Raw genomic sequence first — 18,321 nt, 5'->3', positions numbered from 1 at the left:
TAAATAAATGTTAAAAAATTAAAAATTAAAAATTAAATATCTAAACAGAAAAATATCAATTACAGTAGAATTTTCTTGGCTTCTATAATAAAATACTTACACTAGGTAGATAGAAGCATACCTACTCAAAACTGAAATCACTAACAAAAATCATCATCAAGGTTTACAAAATGCTTAAGTTACTGTATTACATGTGGTTGCCAGTTATATTCAGGTTCATCAGCTTTCAGTTATACAATTGTGAAATAAGTAGGGTAAACATTAACCAGATATACACCAAAATGGCTATTTATAGGTAAAGTATACACTAACTAGTTAGTACAATACACTAACTTCACATAGGACTATGTTCTTGAATAATTTCAAACACTGAATGCAATGTAATGCCATAATGTTCTCTAACATGTCTATACTACAGACCGAGTGCCTGTCCCATTGAAGCATTTACCATTAACGCACCTCATCATCAAGTACTGTCAAGTTATAAACCACCGTTGCTCTGCCAGGGGGAAAGGTGATATTTCCTTTCACTGGGCTCAAATCTTCCTCAGGTGGATTTGGGCCACCCTCTACCTGAAAAGAAACACAGAGTACCATCCATAAACACAAAATATTTCACAAGAGTAGGAAAGCATTACTGTGATGTCAAGTGACAAAAATCTGATTTTTACTTAAAAATGTTTTTTGAGAAGAATTACAGAAAACTGTATATAAGTCTGCTCTTCCAATTAACAGTCAAGGCCTGTAATTATAGATCTGGACTATAATCACATTAAATGACATGGTTTCTAAGAGCTTTCTCTTTTTTCTTTTCTCAGCTATTGTATTAAACCTGAGAAAAAACATTTTTCCTTGAGAGGAAGGTATTCAAAACTGGTAAATTCTCTGAAGTCAGAGAATCAAATGGCAGTTCCACCACTGAATGTGTGTACCACTAGGCAAGGTGTTCAGCGATGACAAATAGCATTTTCCCCATCTTTAAAATAAGCATAGTAACACACTAACAGGCTAGATGTATGATGTAATAAAATCATTCCTTTTGAAAAGTACTTCTTAAATATTCTGCACCGGACCTCATTTAGGTGCTAAGGATATATCAGTGAACAAGTAAACTCCTTACCCACAAGGACCTCACATTTAATGAAAGGAAGCACTGATAAAGAAATAGATATTTTTCAAATGATAAATATTATGGAGGAAAAAATTAAGAAAGGCACAGGGGAGACTGAGTTCTGAGAAGAGATGCTGCTTCTATGCTTAAGATTCTCTCTCACTCTCCCTCTGCCTCTCCCCAGCGTGCTTGCTCTCTCTCACTCTCAAAAAGTACATAAAAATAAAGTGATTTCAGAGTACACTTACCTCAAAAGTCACAGTAACCATTCCATAAGTTCCTTTTTCTCTGATGAGCATAAGAGGCACAGATTCATTTCTGCCCCTGGGTTCACTCACTGTGATTGAAAAGGGCTATCAGGAAGAACAAAGACAATCAGGCTCTCATCAACCGGAGGTAGCGGTGGTACCAACTATTACCTTAGATGTACTAAATTTCCACAGATAAGTCAATTCACCTGGTGCCTAAGAATGCTGTACTTCCTAGCATTAATTAGGTGTATCTAATAAATATGCTTGAAAAATAATAGTGTAAAGGGAACATAAAACTAGTCTGACAAAAGATGCAAGTTCTTATTCTGGTTCTATCAACTAGCTATTCTGCTGAGGGATCTTAAAGATTATCTAGTTGAAAGATGACAAACTCAAATGCTCACAGAGACTGGGTGATCACAGCAACGAGCTGCAACTCCAGATCAGAAAAGCTCATTTGCAACTATCCACTGGGAGCACCACCCACAGACCTTGCTCCCAACCACTGTTTCCTCCTCCTACCAATGAAAAGCAGAGAACCACTAATGACTTTCAGGACATGATCACCGAAGGAAAGAAGCCAGGACTTCTTCAAAAGTTGAAACATTCTGGCTTGGCTGCCTGAAACTCGAGCTAGAAGAGGAGGAAGAAGGAAGCATCCGGGTGCATGCCAGCTAGGGTGGCAATGCCCATCTTTCCTGGTGACACCAAGTTTCAATGTTCTCATCCATAAATGGGAATAGGAACGCCTGTCCCAAAGACATCAAACCATCTGTGTTATCTTTATCATCCAAGCCAGGAACCAAATCCAGCCTATTTACTAACCACTGTGAGCTCAACAGCTAGTTGATTTAATTTTAACCACATGATGCAGGTCCCCAGTCAGAGGCTGCCTGGCAGCACTGCGACCACAATAGTCAGGGACCTGTGGCCAATGGGAAAGACTAGTATTCATTCCCAGAGACTAAGATGAAAGAAAAAAGAAAGGAAAGGAAAAGAAAGGAAGAAACCAAGAAAGCAAGCAAGCAAGCAAGCACCGGAGGGAGGGAGGAAGAAGGAAAGAAAAAGAAAGAAAGAAAGAAAGAGAGAGAGAGAGAGAGAGAGAGAGAGAGAGAGAGAGAGAGAGAGAGAGAGAGAAAGAGAGAAAGAGAGAAAGAGAGAAAGAGAAAGAAAGGAAGGAAAGAAAAGAAAAGAAAAAAGGAGAAATGAAAAGAAAGAAAAGAGAGAGAGAAAGGAAGGAAGGAAAGAGAGAGAAAGAAGAAAAAGGGAGAGAGAGAGGGAGGAAGGAAGGAAGGAAGGAAGGAACCTTTAAACAAGTCAGTATGAGGTTAGTGGGGATAAGTTGGGAATGAATATAAATGAAAGGAGAAATGGAATAAGGAGAGAAATTAAGCAATTAAGGGAGTTTGCTTCATAATTAACTAATAATTCCCTATAATTTAAATAGAAATGACTGATTCATTTAATTTTGTAAATGACAATATAATGAAGGTCACAAAATGTCTACTATATTGACATTATCCACATATATTTTTTAATAAAGATACTGCAGTTAAAAGATTGTATTTATATATAGCCCTCCTTGTTTCAAAGATAACTTAAGGTACTAAGAAAATGACATACACTACACCAATTGTAGCAGCAATCTAAATTGGAAAATAAATAAAAAGCTGGGGAGTATCACATCTGTTTTAGTAATGATAATTAGTAACATGATTCAAAAAGACTCCATATCAGGAAGGTTATTATAGTCTAAAACTTAGTGGCAAAATCCAACTGTATCCAAGATAAATTTTGTTTTATTTTAGGAGCTAGTAGCAACTTCTCTCAATGGGGGATCTATCTTGTGGGGTTTGTTTCTATAGATAAAACTCTCTGAACACAGGACTGGTTGGGAACATAGGAATTTGGTGATCAGGGAGAAAAAAAATGAACTCCTCAGCAAAACTGAAGGGGATGACAAGGAGTTTTAACTTTTAAGAAATATTAACAAATGGGAAAATCTCAGGGTACAGACTAAGAATTTTTAAGAACTATAATATCCGCTATTCAATTTTATGTTTACTATAGGTTTTCCCAGTATTCTTAAAATAAGTTCTTCTCATCTCCCACCTTTCAGAGGAGGCTGACAAAATTTTCTTTCAGTGGCAGCTGAGAAAATCAAGCAAAAGGAACTAGATTACAACATCTGCTATAAGACTAAATATTTGTGTCCCCACCCCCCAACTCAAAGTCATGTTCAAACTGTAGGACTGGGGCCATTTGGGTGATAAGATCATGAGGGTAAAGCTCTCAAATGGGATAAGTGCCCTTATTAAAGATACTCCAAAGAGGTCCTCTGCCCCTTATACTTTATGAAAGCATAAGAAGAAGATGCCAGGAAGCAGGCCTTCACCAGACATCAAATCTGCTAGTGCCCTGACCTTGGACTTCAGCCTTCAGACGGTGAGAAATACATTTCTGTTGTTTTTAAGCCACCAGTCTATGGAATTCTGTTACAATAGATGCAACAGACTAAAAAACATCCAAGTTCGAGACGACCAAAGGAGATAACAAATGAATCAGGTGGAATGATCAGGAGAAGATTAGGACAAGAGACAGCCAAGATCACACAGGCCTCCTCAATCTGAAGAAATCTTAGGAAGAACAAATGGACAGTCTACAGAATATGGGATATGAAGTTAGAGTGAATTTTGTTAAATTTCAAATGGCAAGATGATACCAGGTAACATCATGAAAAATAATTTAAAATTTTAATAACTTATCTAGCAACCGCAAGATTAATCAAATTGTAACCATACCATATTAAATGAAATAATTCCAAATGCATTGTCATTTGATAATATTGTCACAGTAACAGTCCTTGGCCATCCAAGCTTCACATTTGCTGAAGGTTTCTAAAATAAAAGCCCCCCAAAAAGTTAATAAATTAAAAATAAGAGGGAAAAATGATTTTAATAGAGTCTCTGTCTTTAAGTAACTGTTAAGACCACGAATAAAAATACTTTTAATGCAGATTTAAAAAATATTCTCAAAGCAAGTCAACATGGTAAAGAAATCCCAAATAAAAACTTTTCAGAAAGTTTAAAAACCATTAATCACTAAATCATTACAATGAGAAGTAAACACTGGCTAGTAATGCTATATTATAATTATTCTAATGTCATTACTAATATAACAGAGAATTAAGTAAGCAGTATAAAATTCTATTCAAACATGTTTTTTCCTCACACTATAGATGGTGCTGAAACTTAAGAATTGTTTAGTCTATAAATCGTAGAGCCAAATTAAAGTATTAAAACATGTTTTCTGGGGGCGCCTGGGTAGCTCAGTCAGTTAAGCCTCGGACTTCGGCTCAGGTCAGATCTCACGTTCGTGGGTTCGAGCCCCGCGTCAGGCTCTGTGCTGACAGCTAGCTCAGAGCCTGGAGCCTGCTTCCGGTTCTATGTCTCCTTCTCTCTCTAACCCTTCCCCTCTCATGCTCTATCTCTCTCTGTATCAAAAATAAATAAAACATTAAAAAAAAATTTTTTAAACATGTTTTCTGATTAATAAAGGAAGAGTGTTCTACAACATTTCTATTGATATTCTGAAGCAGCATAAAAGAATATGCAAAAAAGTTCTATATAAAGGCAAAACAGGATTATTTCAAGTATCATTTTCATAAAAAACTTACTTATACCAATATAATCATTCTAAAAAGATTTCTCAATGCCCCTCAGAAAAATTAACTAGGGTGGTGTTAGTAGTCATTACCCCAGCCTAACAGACCAAGCCATAAAGGACAATTAAACCTCAGGCTAGGCAAGCATTTTTCCCAGGGGTACTCCAAAACAGTTCTAAGGCACAGGGACCTCCCACTTCCACGCCTGCTTTTTGTATCCCTCTCCTTTGAACTCCGAGTCTCAGTCATTCTTTGTGTATCTGGTAGCAGGGGAGGGATAAAAGAGAAAAGAGCCAAAGGGAAGACAGGTTTTCTTAAGCATCTGTCACGGCAATTCCTAAATAAGCTGAATGAATCCAAAAACTAACTGGAGAATCTTCTAAACAAGATTGTCTGAGGAAAAATAACCAGACCATAGAATTGCCAAAGAGACTGTTAGTTCTGACTCCTTTGAAAACCACCTCCAGTCTCTAGATTGGCTTATCTCTAGGGAAACAGATTTTTAAGCACTGTCAGGTTTCTATGAGTTTAAGGTGGGCAGTGGGGGAAGGACTCACCTGTAATGTTAAGTGAAAAGTAAAAGTTTCATCAGGCTCTGGCAAGTCATCATCACATACTGCTATGTACACTGTTCTATTTGTTTCTCCAACAGGTATAAAAGCTGCAGCATATGTGTCAAAAAAGTCACCCGTGTCATCTCCATACAGCTATCAAATGCAAAACAGAGACAGTTCTTATAACACAGTGTTAGGACGACCAAAACTGATGCTAATTGGAGCCATCAACAGAAAAACCAGGAATCATCAACTGACACGGATGTTTATAGACAGGATGTACAAAAACAAAACAAATATTTAGCAACCAATAAAGATCACCTTCAGAAAACATTATTAAGATGAGTCTAAACAAAAACATTTGTTTATGCTCTAGAAGATAAAGGAATCATTACATAGAAAAGTAATAAATGTATAGGAAGTATATATGTGAATTTTTTTTCTCTGCCTCATGAATGATCTGAAGTGGATTAGAGCAAACCTTAACAACAACAACAAAAAAATGCAGCTAAAACTCCCTCAAAGATGACATGGATATAACCTGTCAAAATATATCAGGAAAATAAAAATTATTGGTACTATCAGTTTCAAAGAAGTGCTTTTTCCAGAACTTTCAACTGAAGTTTTATTTGTATTCTCCTATATAGTTCCAATAAAGACTCAATTCTTTCTGCATTCCAAAGTACTAGTCATCACAAATATTTCCTTAAGTTTTCAGGACTTCATCCAATAGCATCAGCATTGCTAATAAGATTTTCAAGGAAGCAGTAATGATGAAATTATACAGGAGCAATTTTTGTGCAAATCTAAATGAGATTTCTTTTGCCAAAGATCTCAGAATGAATAACTTAGCTACTAGAACAAAACTATGATTTAGTGCAAATAAAAAATGAAGAACATGTTTGGGAAATTATAGTCAATTTCTAGTTTTCATTAAATACTTGAGATATCTGAATAAGTTAAGGGTAATGAAAAACTTGTACTTATACGTTAATATAAGAAGTGGCATAGTCTTTTAGAAAGCATGAACTATCAAGAGCAAATGAAACAAAAACAGAGAAAAACACAGTAACCCAACCCAAAACATCACTTAATAATCCAAAATATATAAAAATCAATACATATGTAAACATTTTCATCAGAGCAGCATTTACAGCAACAAAAATTGGAAGCAACCTCAGTGAAAACCAGGTGAAAAATAACTGGGAAATGATGATGCCACCATAGGAAGAACCTGGGAAAATGACAGAATCACCCAAAAACATTCCTATGATACAACCAAAATTACACATAAAAGGTTACCAAGTATAATGTATACCCAAAGTGAATTCAATAAATATATACATACATGTCATAAATTAAAAACTAAAAGCAATGCACGAAGTTATAAAACTGGGTTTGTTTCATAGGTTTTTATATCTTTCTTTTCCTTTCTTACCTCTTTTTTACAATGTTTCACAATGTGGTAATTTACCTACTGCTTCAAAAATTATTTTTGAAAAAAAATTTCGAGTACTTTGGGCCTCAGATACAGCAATATCCTTAGTGGCCATATGACATTACTTCCTGGTTAAACGTAGATACAGAATATATGCACGCATAATCCATCCAATAACTAAAGTGTGTGCGAGAGAACTTGATACTTTAACAAATCCTGCCTAACTTCTACTTGAGTTATTGAACTTAATTTCTCCCAGGCTTTCTGACAAAATTCACTTTTAATTTGCCATTACTTTTCAATATTTTAGGTATTTTCCCTAAGCCACCTGGAATATCTGAGCAGAGATAACTGAAATCCAAATTACCTGAAGTAAAATGTTATTTTACTTAGGAATATCTATTGATATCTTTGTTTTTATTTGTTTTAAAATAAATACATGAACATTTAAAAATAATCAGTCTATATCTTTACTATTATTGCCAAATGCATATGCTACATTGCAGCACACTATAAACCTAGAGGAAATATGAATGGAATAGTGTACCTGCAAATCATTTATCATAATGAAACTACTCAGAATCTCAAACAGTTAAAAAAAATTCTTGTTCCTGAAAGTACCATTTAATTCTACCCAGAATGAAATGAAACTACTCAGAATCTCAAACAGTTAAAAAGAAATTCTTATCCCTGAGACTAAGAAATGTCATATCATCTATTTCAGTAAGAACAGAACTATGTCATTTCTTACCGATACAATTGCAGTGACATTTGCTGGCTCTCCTATCCTTTCGATGACAAGACGAATAACTGTTGTACTTGTTTCATTAACTACAAATTTTGTTTGTCCGGCAAACCTTATTTCTGTTTCTCCAAACACATAAGGGATGAATAAAGCTGAGAGGAGATTTACTAATAAAGATGTAGAGGGCATCCCTATAAGGAAAAAAAAAAAAAGCTTTGTTCACAAAACACAACTAATATATTTTCATCAGACCATGTCGCCTACAGATATAAACACAGTGAAGAGCTAGACGGTAAGGAACTAAGACATAAAAATATCAAACATTAAGCCATCCAACTTAAATATGGGATCAGAGAAATAATGTCTTCTATGATTATTTTTTATAATTCATAACTACTTTTTGTTCTTTAACCTATATATCAAGGTAATAATTATCAGTAGCCTTAAACTTATTTATTAAATTAGGGCTTTAAAAAATTTTTATCCAGGTGCCTTCTTAGCACAGCGGGCAGCGCGTCAGTCTCATAAAAAATTTTTATCCTCTAATTTATCCTAAGGAAAACATAAAGCAGTACCTTGGAAACAATTAAAGCCCATTTTCCCCCTCAAATGAAACTGTAAAATACAAGCTAAAACTAAAAATGAAAGCTAAAACCTAAAATTATCAAATGGACCAATATTCTTAATGGGGCTTCTTCATCTATTTATTTATTATAAAACTATTTGAAAACTCTTAAAACTGGGATATAAGAGCAGCTGAAGCTGAAACTTTATTAATAAATTGATTTATTGGTTGTGTCTACCTTTTCCTGAAATTTGTCTTATTTGAGAATGCTTCTTAAAAATTTTTAGTTATTGCAAGGAAATGCTAATGCTTTCAACATAAATTTCCAAGACTCAAATTTCTCCCATTCTACTAGCTAAAATACTAATATCGCTTCTTAGAAAATGTCTATGTTGCTTTAAAAATAAGAAATTTGGCAAAGTGTGTATTTCCTACTTTTCCATAACTTGTACTGTTTTCTTACTAGAATGTGTGTGTTTATGAGTCACCAATGGTGTTCCTACTGGCAGCACTGTGTGATTAAAGTGCTTTCAAAAGCAAAACAGTGCAATGGCCTCTTGAAAGCACTGTTGTTTTGTAATGTAGATGTACCTCTAAAAATGTGAACAATTGATCTCACGGATCATTAAGATTCCAATGAATTATGTGACCAGTCACACGAACATAACAAGTTCATGTGTTTTAAAGGAGAGTTTGCATTATGCACTCTGAGCCAAAATGCTTCCTATTAATCTTTACCTTGGTCAAAAAGTAATAAAATGTTCATGTATGTGGTATTTCCACATGGCTACACATCATTTTGTATTTAACAACCACCAAATACATGAGTTCTTGATATATTTTAGTTTAAATGCAATTTTTCCAGTCAAGTATATTCAAACAATGCAATCTGAGATTGCTTAATGATGTCTCACATACTTAAAATTGCAAAATCCATTGACAGGGATGCAGAGGTCAGATGGAGTCCAGGAAAGAGACCCAGGCCAAAAGAACCAAAGATTCTGGAGGACAAAGGCATTTTCTACACCTGTGCCTTCTCTCTTAAATCTCACCTGCCAGGGTGGGTAAAGGGACTTGGGAGGAGAAATAAAACTGTTCTCTATTCTCTAACTTCTAATGCAGGAACGTTAACCCAAAGATAGGAAATGAAAAGGATGAGAGAAAGAGAAGGTAAAAGGCAAAGCCGGAGCGAGGCAGGAGATTAGGAGCAATTTTGGGCCACCAAAGACAACTGAAGATTTTCTGTGGAATTCTAAAGCCAGAATGATTTCACACCTCACTTATGACAAATAATGGGAAAGAAATGAACTAAGAATGAGAAAGAGAACACAGATTGGAGCGGAGATGAGGCAGTAATGCATAAGAAAAAGATCAACTTTGGTCTACTGTGATTTTGAAAGAAAAAAAGAATCCTTGAACATGAGATGTAATAGAATTTTGAGCTGAGAGAAATAAGTAGACACCTGAAGTTCTACGTGAGAAAAAGTGTAAGTGAATTAAGGCACAACAATGGGGAATCATGAAGGACTAGGGACTTACACTGTCAAAATTTGTCCCGCATGAGAAACAACTCAAATGTTTGTTAAAATGCTAATTCACAGACTCAAAAATTCTCATCCAGTGAATTTCGATTGAGGCCCAGGAATCTGCATCTAACAGGCAGCCCTTTGATTCTAATGTAACTGGTCCTTAACATACATTTGACGTACAGGGAACTAGAGTATGAGGAACATGTTCTAGAAAGGATGTACAATAGACCACATTTGCAGCTGTGAGTTAATTACTGAATTTTTCAACGCAATATGCTTGAACTTACTTCAGACTCCCTCATATATTTTTTCTATGTGTTACTATATTACACTCTAGGATTCCATATATCCTGAGGAAAATCTGCAATTACCTATAGAAAGTAATCAGAAAATCTGAGGCTTATGTGGTGTTGCTATAGATACTACATACACAAAACACATTTAATCTTCACAACCGCTCTGTGAAGAAGGTACTAGTACCATTAATCTTATTAATAGCTAAGGAAAATAAAAAATAGACAATTGAATTAACACACACATTGTTATTTAGTTAAGTGGACAAGCGGGATTTGAACCCAGCAGTCTACCTGCAGACTCTCTACCCAATAACTATACAATATTGCCTCTTATATTCTTTTCTTACAAATCACAGGTCTCCATCTTGAAAAATTTGGCAGACTGCTTATGCTATGTGTTTCTAAACATTGAAATATTTTAAACTCATACACCAAAACTACCAAAAAGCCGTATAAGTCTCCTAAAAGTTTGCACATTCTTACTCTAATAAACATTATATTTACTTAACAGAAACTAGAGTTCTCTTGACTACTTTAAATATTTAACAGAATCTTTTAATGTCAGGACCAATGAGTTCCCAGGTAATTAGAGCTCCAAGAACTTGTGTTTAAGTCAGTAAATTCATTTTAAGTTGGTGCACATCAGTGAGTTTTGAGATTATGTGAAATGAACAAACAAGCATGATTGGAAATGCCTCAAATTCTGTGACATCATTGATAATTGAATCCCCCTTGCTTTCATCTTTTCAACTTGTAAGAAAAGTTGCTGAGGCAGAGTTGGCATTCAATAGAAATTAAAAGATGAAGAATAAGCTTTGAAAGTGAAGTTCCCATTAGAAGACAGGCATAATTACACAAATGCTGAAGTTCCTTTTTTAGAGTAACTAGGTAGATTTTCCTCTATCATACTAAAAATCCAGTCTTTGGAACTCCCAATATTAAACTCATAAGACTGGCATTAGTAACTGACACAACACATAAGTTTTATATCTTTTTCAGCTCTTTCTTTCTCTTATTGGATTTAAGAAAAGTTTTACATGACCCATCTATTCTAAACCTCTCTATAAAATGTATTTCAAACAACATGTGTTTAAAGATGTGTTGAATTCATATTCTGTCATAACTGTTAAGAGAAAAACTTCAGCATTATGAAGACATTCCTCTACTCTGCCGTGGCATGGTATTCCAATATTCAAATCCTCTCTTTTCTATCGTCCATGTTCTCCTCTTACCTCGCTCAGTGTGATTCAAAAGAAATGAAAGCTATTCCTACCAAAAAGATCTCTTATCTTTAAATAGATTTATCATATTAAAACAATATGAGATTTATGTTACTTTCTAGCTTATTTCCTGATTTTACTATGAAATTTTGATAGTCCTGATAACACATAGGAACAAATTCTTCAGTTTTTAGTAATCACATTCAGTCTATCCAAAAAGTCATCTATTCTGAAAAAAAATTTCAAAATTAAAGTCAGGATTATATTAGAATAGTTCCTATAATGCAAATTGGTGGCTTTAAGAAGAGCAGATTAAAATTTGGTATAACATTTGTATACTGAACACCTACTATGCATCATGCACCACCTTGGGCTAATCACTGAGGATCTAAAAATCCGTAAGATACGGTCCTTCACTCCACGAAAATCACAGTGATGGGCCAATCAAAGTCAACAAAACAATTCTGAGATTCCTGCTTAATCATAAGGATGCAGATTCCCCTTACTGCTGGATTCGGGATCATTTTGATTAGGGCCAGTTTCCTCTGAAGCCTAGAAATGAAACCAACACAGCCAAAGACAGAGCCAAGAGGTGGTGAGGAGCCAAGTCTTGATAATAAAGCTTAGCTTCCTGAAATCAGCTTTACCCTGGCCTCTTCAGTTACTGGGGCAATAAATTAAACTTTTTGTGATGGCCAGCCTAGGCTGGATTTTTCTGTCACTTGCAACATCAATATTTATCCATTAATCTCCCATTTGTGACACTATGAACCCATGTCACGATATACCAAGTGGAAGATCCTTTCTACTCTATTCCAAAATTCAAGTCTTAGTCTTTCTAAACTTCTGTGAAAGGATACAACACTAGCTATCTCCCCTGTTCCCATGCAATTATTACCACCATCTATGATAGTTTCCCTTCCACTTTAAAACTGACAATGACTAGCAAGGAAATTTAGAACAGGCAGACAAACCAAAGCAGTCTTCACAATAAAAGCAGGACAGAAATATACCACATTAATTCAATGTTCTAAAAAGTTAATGCATTCTGATTGTCACAAGGAACCCCAATATTATGCTTTTTTAAATTAGCTTGGCATTAATTTCGTTTTTTTTTTTTTCTTGAATGCCTAGCTCTTCTTTCTCTTTGGAAATTCTACTAGTATTTATTAACTTCATTCTCCACTTGGGTGACTTAGCACACAATATATTAAATGTCATTTATAAAATAATACTCTCCAACACAATATTATACTGACCACAGAATTCTAAATCCTGTTTACCTAGGATATGACCTTCCTTCTATCTCGCCTCTTATTAACGTGTACCTTAGGAAAGGTAGTAAATATAGTATATTTTGATAAAATGGGAATAGCCTCCTATTTTAAGTTTCAGTAAGTCTGTAGAAACAGAATAGGATAAAGAATAAAATAAAGTACACAAATGAGAATCAGGACTCAATAGATAACAATATAAAGAAAAATATATATTAAAAATTGATTTTGCTGATTTTGCAGTAATCAACTTTCTAACAAAACCTTCAGTCAATTTAAAAGTTAACTTTGTTGAGGCACCTGGGTCACTCAGTCAGTTAAGCATCCAACTTCGGTTCAGGTCATGATCTCACGGTTTATGAGTTCAAGCTCCGCATCAGGCTCTGTGCTGACAGCTCAGATCCTGGAGCATGCTTCAGATTGTTTCTCCCTTTCTCTTTGTCCCTCCTGGTCATATTCATTCATTCATTCATTCATTCTCTCTCTCTCTTTCTCTCTCTCTCTCTCAAAAATGAGTAAACAGGGGTGCCTGGGTGGCTCAGTCAGTTGAGCAACCGACTTCAGCTCAGGTCATGATCTCACAGTTTGTGGGTTCAGGCAATGCGTCAGGCTCTGTCTGTGCTGACAGCTTGCTCAGAGCCTGGAGCCTGCTTCGGATTCTGTGTCTCCTTCTCTCTCTGCCCCTCCCCTGTTCATGGTCTGTCTCTCTCTGTCTCTCAATAATAAAAAAAAAATTTTTTTAATTTAGAAAAAAATGAGTAAACATTAAAATTTTTTTTTAAATAAAATAAAAACATTAAAGTTAACTTTGTCTTTATAAGTTTCAGAATAAAAAACTGTACAACCTCTATGAGTGACTGGACAAACATTATTAGTGCAGAATTGAAAGGATGCATTGACCTTTTGTTTCAGCTATTGCCTTGTCGGGGCTGTAGCAAGCCAAGCATCTTCCCACGGTGTGACCACCAGGTAACTGATACCGAAAATACGATCCTAATGGCAAAAGGTTTTCTAGTTTAGAATTACTTCAATTCTATTACATTTACTAACGGGCATTCTAAAGCTATAGAGTTTCTCCTATGGAACAAGAGAAGTTTCATCACTCATATCATAAATTATTCAACCTCTAAGAAGTCTTAATCTGTGTTATTTATATTTGGGTGAGTACTACAAAAAATTGATGTTTTCTTTCCCCCATACCAAAACAGAATTTAAATTTGCAACTTTCAATAAAAAGTAAGCTGATGTTACAAATAGAAGAAATGTCAGATATTTTTAAGTGAAAAGGGGAGTCGTCTCTTAGTTATTTACATAAAGTTTATTAGCTCTACTTACTTAAAATTGTTATCTTAATCATCTTTAAATAATATATATATCCTGGCACAGTATTAAAAAGGGACAAAAAAGGTAAACAATGAAAAGTAAGTCTCATACCAGCCCCCTCCAGCTATATGCTTCAATTACAATTATCAACTTTGTCTCTCACAAGAAAGAATCTATGCATATAATAAGATGTATGTCTACAAGAAAAAGTTCCTGTGAGAGATTGTTTTCTTCTGCGTCCAGACTATAGGAATCAGCACATTTTCTCAAGATGGTGGTTAACAGATACTAGGGTTCGATGTAGACATTCATAATAAACACATATAATTGTCTCAACTACATGCCATCACCATTGTAGATCTCATCAATTAGATTGTGTCCACTGACTTTCACAATACCCATCAATTCGTCCTCTAGAAAAAGAGACATAAATCTGGCAACCTGTACTTTCCTAGACAACACATTGTCAAGTCTTTATTCATCAGGAGTTCTTCACCTCTACATGTGAAACACAAGAATCACCCAGGGATCCCGTTAATTCTTTCCCTTTGATCTGTTTGCTGATTTCATGTTTTCTTTTTTCTTGATTTACTTGGTTTATTCTTTTGTTTTAATGGAGAGCACCTTCCAGTAACTTCCTAAGAAAGTTACTTTATATATAAATAAACTTTTCAAATCTTGTATGTTAGGAATTACTGCGTATTAATCTTCCACTTAACAATACTTCCACTGGATACAGAATTTTTGGTGAAAATAATTTTCATTGTTTTTAAAACCTTGTTCCATTAATTTCAAACTTCCAATGTTGCTGTTAAGAAATCAAAAATAATTTTGATTATGAAGTATTGTATGTGTTTATTTGCATTGTCTTCCCTCTGGAAGCTTTTTCTCTTTGTCCACAGTGTTATGAAAATATTTATTGGTTTATGTTTGTTCATTTATCTGAGTAATCAGTCCCCCTTCAGTCTGACACTCATCCTTCAGATCTGGAAAATTCTCTTATATTACAGTGACTTCTCACCCTTCCAATTTCACTCTTCTTTCATCCTAAAAACTCCAATTAACTCTGGAATTAACCCTTTCATTTTCTTATCCTTTATTCTAAATTCCAAATCTTTGATTTTTGCCCTGAGAATTTAATTCATCATTAAATTTCAATTCTCCTACTGAATTTTATTTATACTATTGTGCTTTCAATTTCCAAGAATTTAATGGTATCCTGTTCTTTTTCCATTAATCAAATACCTTCTTTTATCTCTCAGAAAGTATTAATTTTTTTAAAGTTTTCTGTAAAAAAAATAAATAAATAAAAAATGAAAAGTTTTCTGTGCTCTTAATAGTCACTGATACCTCCAAGTTGCTTTGTTACTTAATCTAGGATCTACCTTCTACATAAAAAATTTCTTCATATCTCTGGAAATTCTTGGTTATCTGTATATGCTTAAAGGTAAGACATTAAAAGAATGAGTGAATGCTTTGAGTATCTGGGTCTATTTATCCACATATAATTAAGAATCAGAGACCAAAATGAAAATTTGAAGTTTTGAGCATATGTGGGAGAGTGTAACTTGTTAACTTGGGTGAAATGAGTAAACTTTTTATTAGAAATTCTCAATTTTAGTACCTGAAGAAAAGACTAAAAGCTGATAGGGTTCCCTAGATAAGAATCTTCCTTTCTACTCTCCAGAAGATATAGATACAACTATGAAGGTTTCAGGAACCACGGGCAGGAAAGGGACTGGAGTCTCAGCAATCAGTAATCATATGGTCATTTAACTTTCTGTATCTTTAGGGATCTTCATCCTTCATATATGCCTCAGATCCCCAATCAAGAGCCATGTTAACAATTTCTGGAGAATGAACAGTAAAGCTGCAAGGAGGTGGGTGGGGAGGAGGCGTCAGGAAGAGTACAATGGGCGGTAATTCTAGGACTCTGAGTAGTCCTGGAACAGCTCTCACCTATCTAGTTGTTTACCCACCCACACCCTATAATTACAGAGCTACCTGGGGCTACCACCTCCTAAACTTTTTGAGAATTCTGTGCAAATCTGGCTATTTCTTGGCCTGACAGCTTATAGAGAGTAAGCTGCTGTGAGTCTGCTAAGCCAATTACTACTCATCCATCTGCCTTCTGGCTCAAAAAACACATTGGTATTGTCTCCTCTCCTCTTCTATCCTTTTGGGTTTATATAATTGTTTTTAAAAGCCCTTTAACTATTAAGTTTTAGGTGGTTTAGGAAGACCCAATATTAAAAGTGTGTTATCTAAAGTGTTATCTTATTTTCTCCTACTTTCTTAAATATTCAATTATCACTTTAAATCCTGTCACGGCTCTAAAAAACATTTTGACATCTCCCATTAACTGCTTCCAACAGTTTATTTTCATCAACCTTCATATTTTCAACTAGTTAATTTTTTTCCTTTTTTGCTTTCACTCTTTGACCTACTTTTGTATCAGTCACACATTAGGAGCCAAAATGCCTGAGATCTAGTCCCAAACTGGGTGATGGGTTCATTTCTTCTATTTTTTTGTATGTTTAAATTTTTCCATGATAAAAAAAAACCTTTTGTAAGAAAAATACAGGCTCTTAAATGCACTTAGAGTGCAAACTCCTTACCATGGACTGCAAGACCCAGTACAAACAGACCATTATCTATGCTATGAAGTGCCGCTCTCCCCGACTCACAGCCACACTGGGGTTCCAGATCCTTGGATGAGTCAAGCCCTTTCTCACTTGTGGCCACAACTGGTTGCTCCCTACCTCCAGGACTCTCTTCCCTCCCACCTCCCACATGATCCTTTCTCATCCTTTATGTTTTTGCTTAAGTGTCTTCTTAGAATGACCTCTCTGTTTTCTGTACGTAAAGAAATTTGTCCTCTGATATCCTTCTCTCTCAGCTTTTTGTTTCTTTCATTGCACTTCATCACAATTTGAGTTTATTCCACCTCTATCCTTAGAAGAAAATCACTTTCAGGACAATGACCTCACCCATCTTGGATACCTTTTGCACTCAGCACCTAACATGAATACAGACATAAGGTTCAACAATACTGATCATTTTTAAGAAAATGTATCCAAAATTTGGAGGTAAGGCAAAAAAGCATGTGACATGTAATTTCAGGATCATACAGGATATAGTCTAATCCAACATTTAAAGAAAAATACTTTGTTCAACTCAACAATTTTTTGCTATTGATAAAAGGTTTCAGATTTTGTGAATTTACATATAAATCTGCAAATTTTCATGCAGTAAAGATGCAATTAATTTTTGTCCAGTGAAACAGATAATCAAGAGGCCATAATTTTATTGCCCAGGAGGACAATAACCAGTTTTATAACTAACCTAAAAATCCTACCTTAACATTCCTTTACTAATTTTCTTATAAATAGTAGTTCTTTGAAAGCTCTTTGAAGCAGTATTAACATTTTCTTGGTGGGGCACCTGGGTGGCTCAGTTGGGTCATGATCTCACAGTTAGTGGGTTCGAGCCCCGCATCAGGCTCTGTGCTGCCAGCTCAGAGCCTGAAGCCTGCTTCAGATTCTGTGTCTCCCTCTCTCTCTCTGCTCATCACCCATTCATGCTTTGTCTCTCTCTGTCTCTCAAAAATAAATAAAAATTCTTTTAAAGCTTTCTATTTAAAAAATAAATTAAAAAAAAATAAACACTCTTGGTTTCCTCACTAATGGATTGAATAAAATTGTTGATATGTGCTCATCTTATACTTTTATGAGAGTCATGTTTACCAGCTTTTGCAAAGTGTACTTTAACATAATTTCTTTTTTTCTTTTTTCATTCTTTTTTTTTTTTTTTCCAAAAGAATAACCATGATAGAACAAATCACCCTGGTACATGCATAGGACTCCGTTTCCACAACAACCATTTCAGTAAACGACTGTATAATATGAACCAGTATTTTTAGGAAAAGTAATGTGTTACTACACTTACTAAATGAGGTAAGTAAATGCTTGAAGGAAGACATAAAATATTTTAAATAATGAATGTTGACTTCTGATTTCTATCTTATTTCCAAAAGTTAAGCTTGACATTTTCCATGAGACCATTTGCATGAGTCATCAACTAGATCACAAAAGCCACTCAAGCTGCTCATATTTGAATTATAAATGCTCACCAAGAAAACAGGAAGAACAGTATGCAGAATCTTCAACTCTAGGGTATGTTGGGCTCTAGAAGGTTATAGCTTTCAAACATGTTGTCTCTATCCCACTTTGGCAAAGCACAAAATCAAAGATTCACTACACAAAATCCTTTGAGGCAAATTCAGAAGCAATAAAGTCAGTCAGGATGTGTTCACACAGATTTCAAATCTGAATGTATTAAAGGTATCTCT

General features: G+C 34.9%; 1 protein-coding gene across 1 annotated transcript in view; it reads right to left on the bottom strand.

The window, feature by feature from the left end:
* Nucleotides 1–18,321, bottom strand: part of ADGRV1 (adhesion G protein-coupled receptor V1) — a 506,381-nt gene that overhangs the window by 477,326 nt on the left and 10,734 nt on the right. Inside the window, exons 2-6 of the mRNA XM_029942597.1 lie at nucleotides 7,770–7,954; nucleotides 5,584–5,733; nucleotides 4,164–4,259; nucleotides 1,360–1,464; nucleotides 460–573 (exon numbers count right to left, since the gene is read on the bottom strand). Of these exons, the coding sequence (XP_029798457.1) occupies nucleotides 460–573; nucleotides 1,360–1,464; nucleotides 4,164–4,259; nucleotides 5,584–5,733; nucleotides 7,770–7,952 (648 nt within the window). The 5' untranslated portion in view covers nucleotides 7,953–7,954. The remainder of the gene's footprint in view (nucleotides 1–459; nucleotides 574–1,359; nucleotides 1,465–4,163; nucleotides 4,260–5,583; nucleotides 5,734–7,769; nucleotides 7,955–18,321) is intronic.

Source organism: Suricata suricatta, chromosome 6, assembly GCF_006229205.1.
Source record: "Suricata suricatta isolate VVHF042 chromosome 6, meerkat_22Aug2017_6uvM2_HiC, whole genome shotgun sequence".
Taxonomy (NCBI): Eukaryota; Metazoa; Chordata; class Mammalia; order Carnivora; family Herpestidae; genus Suricata; species Suricata suricatta.
This window is presented reverse-complemented; position numbering and strand designations above follow the sequence as displayed.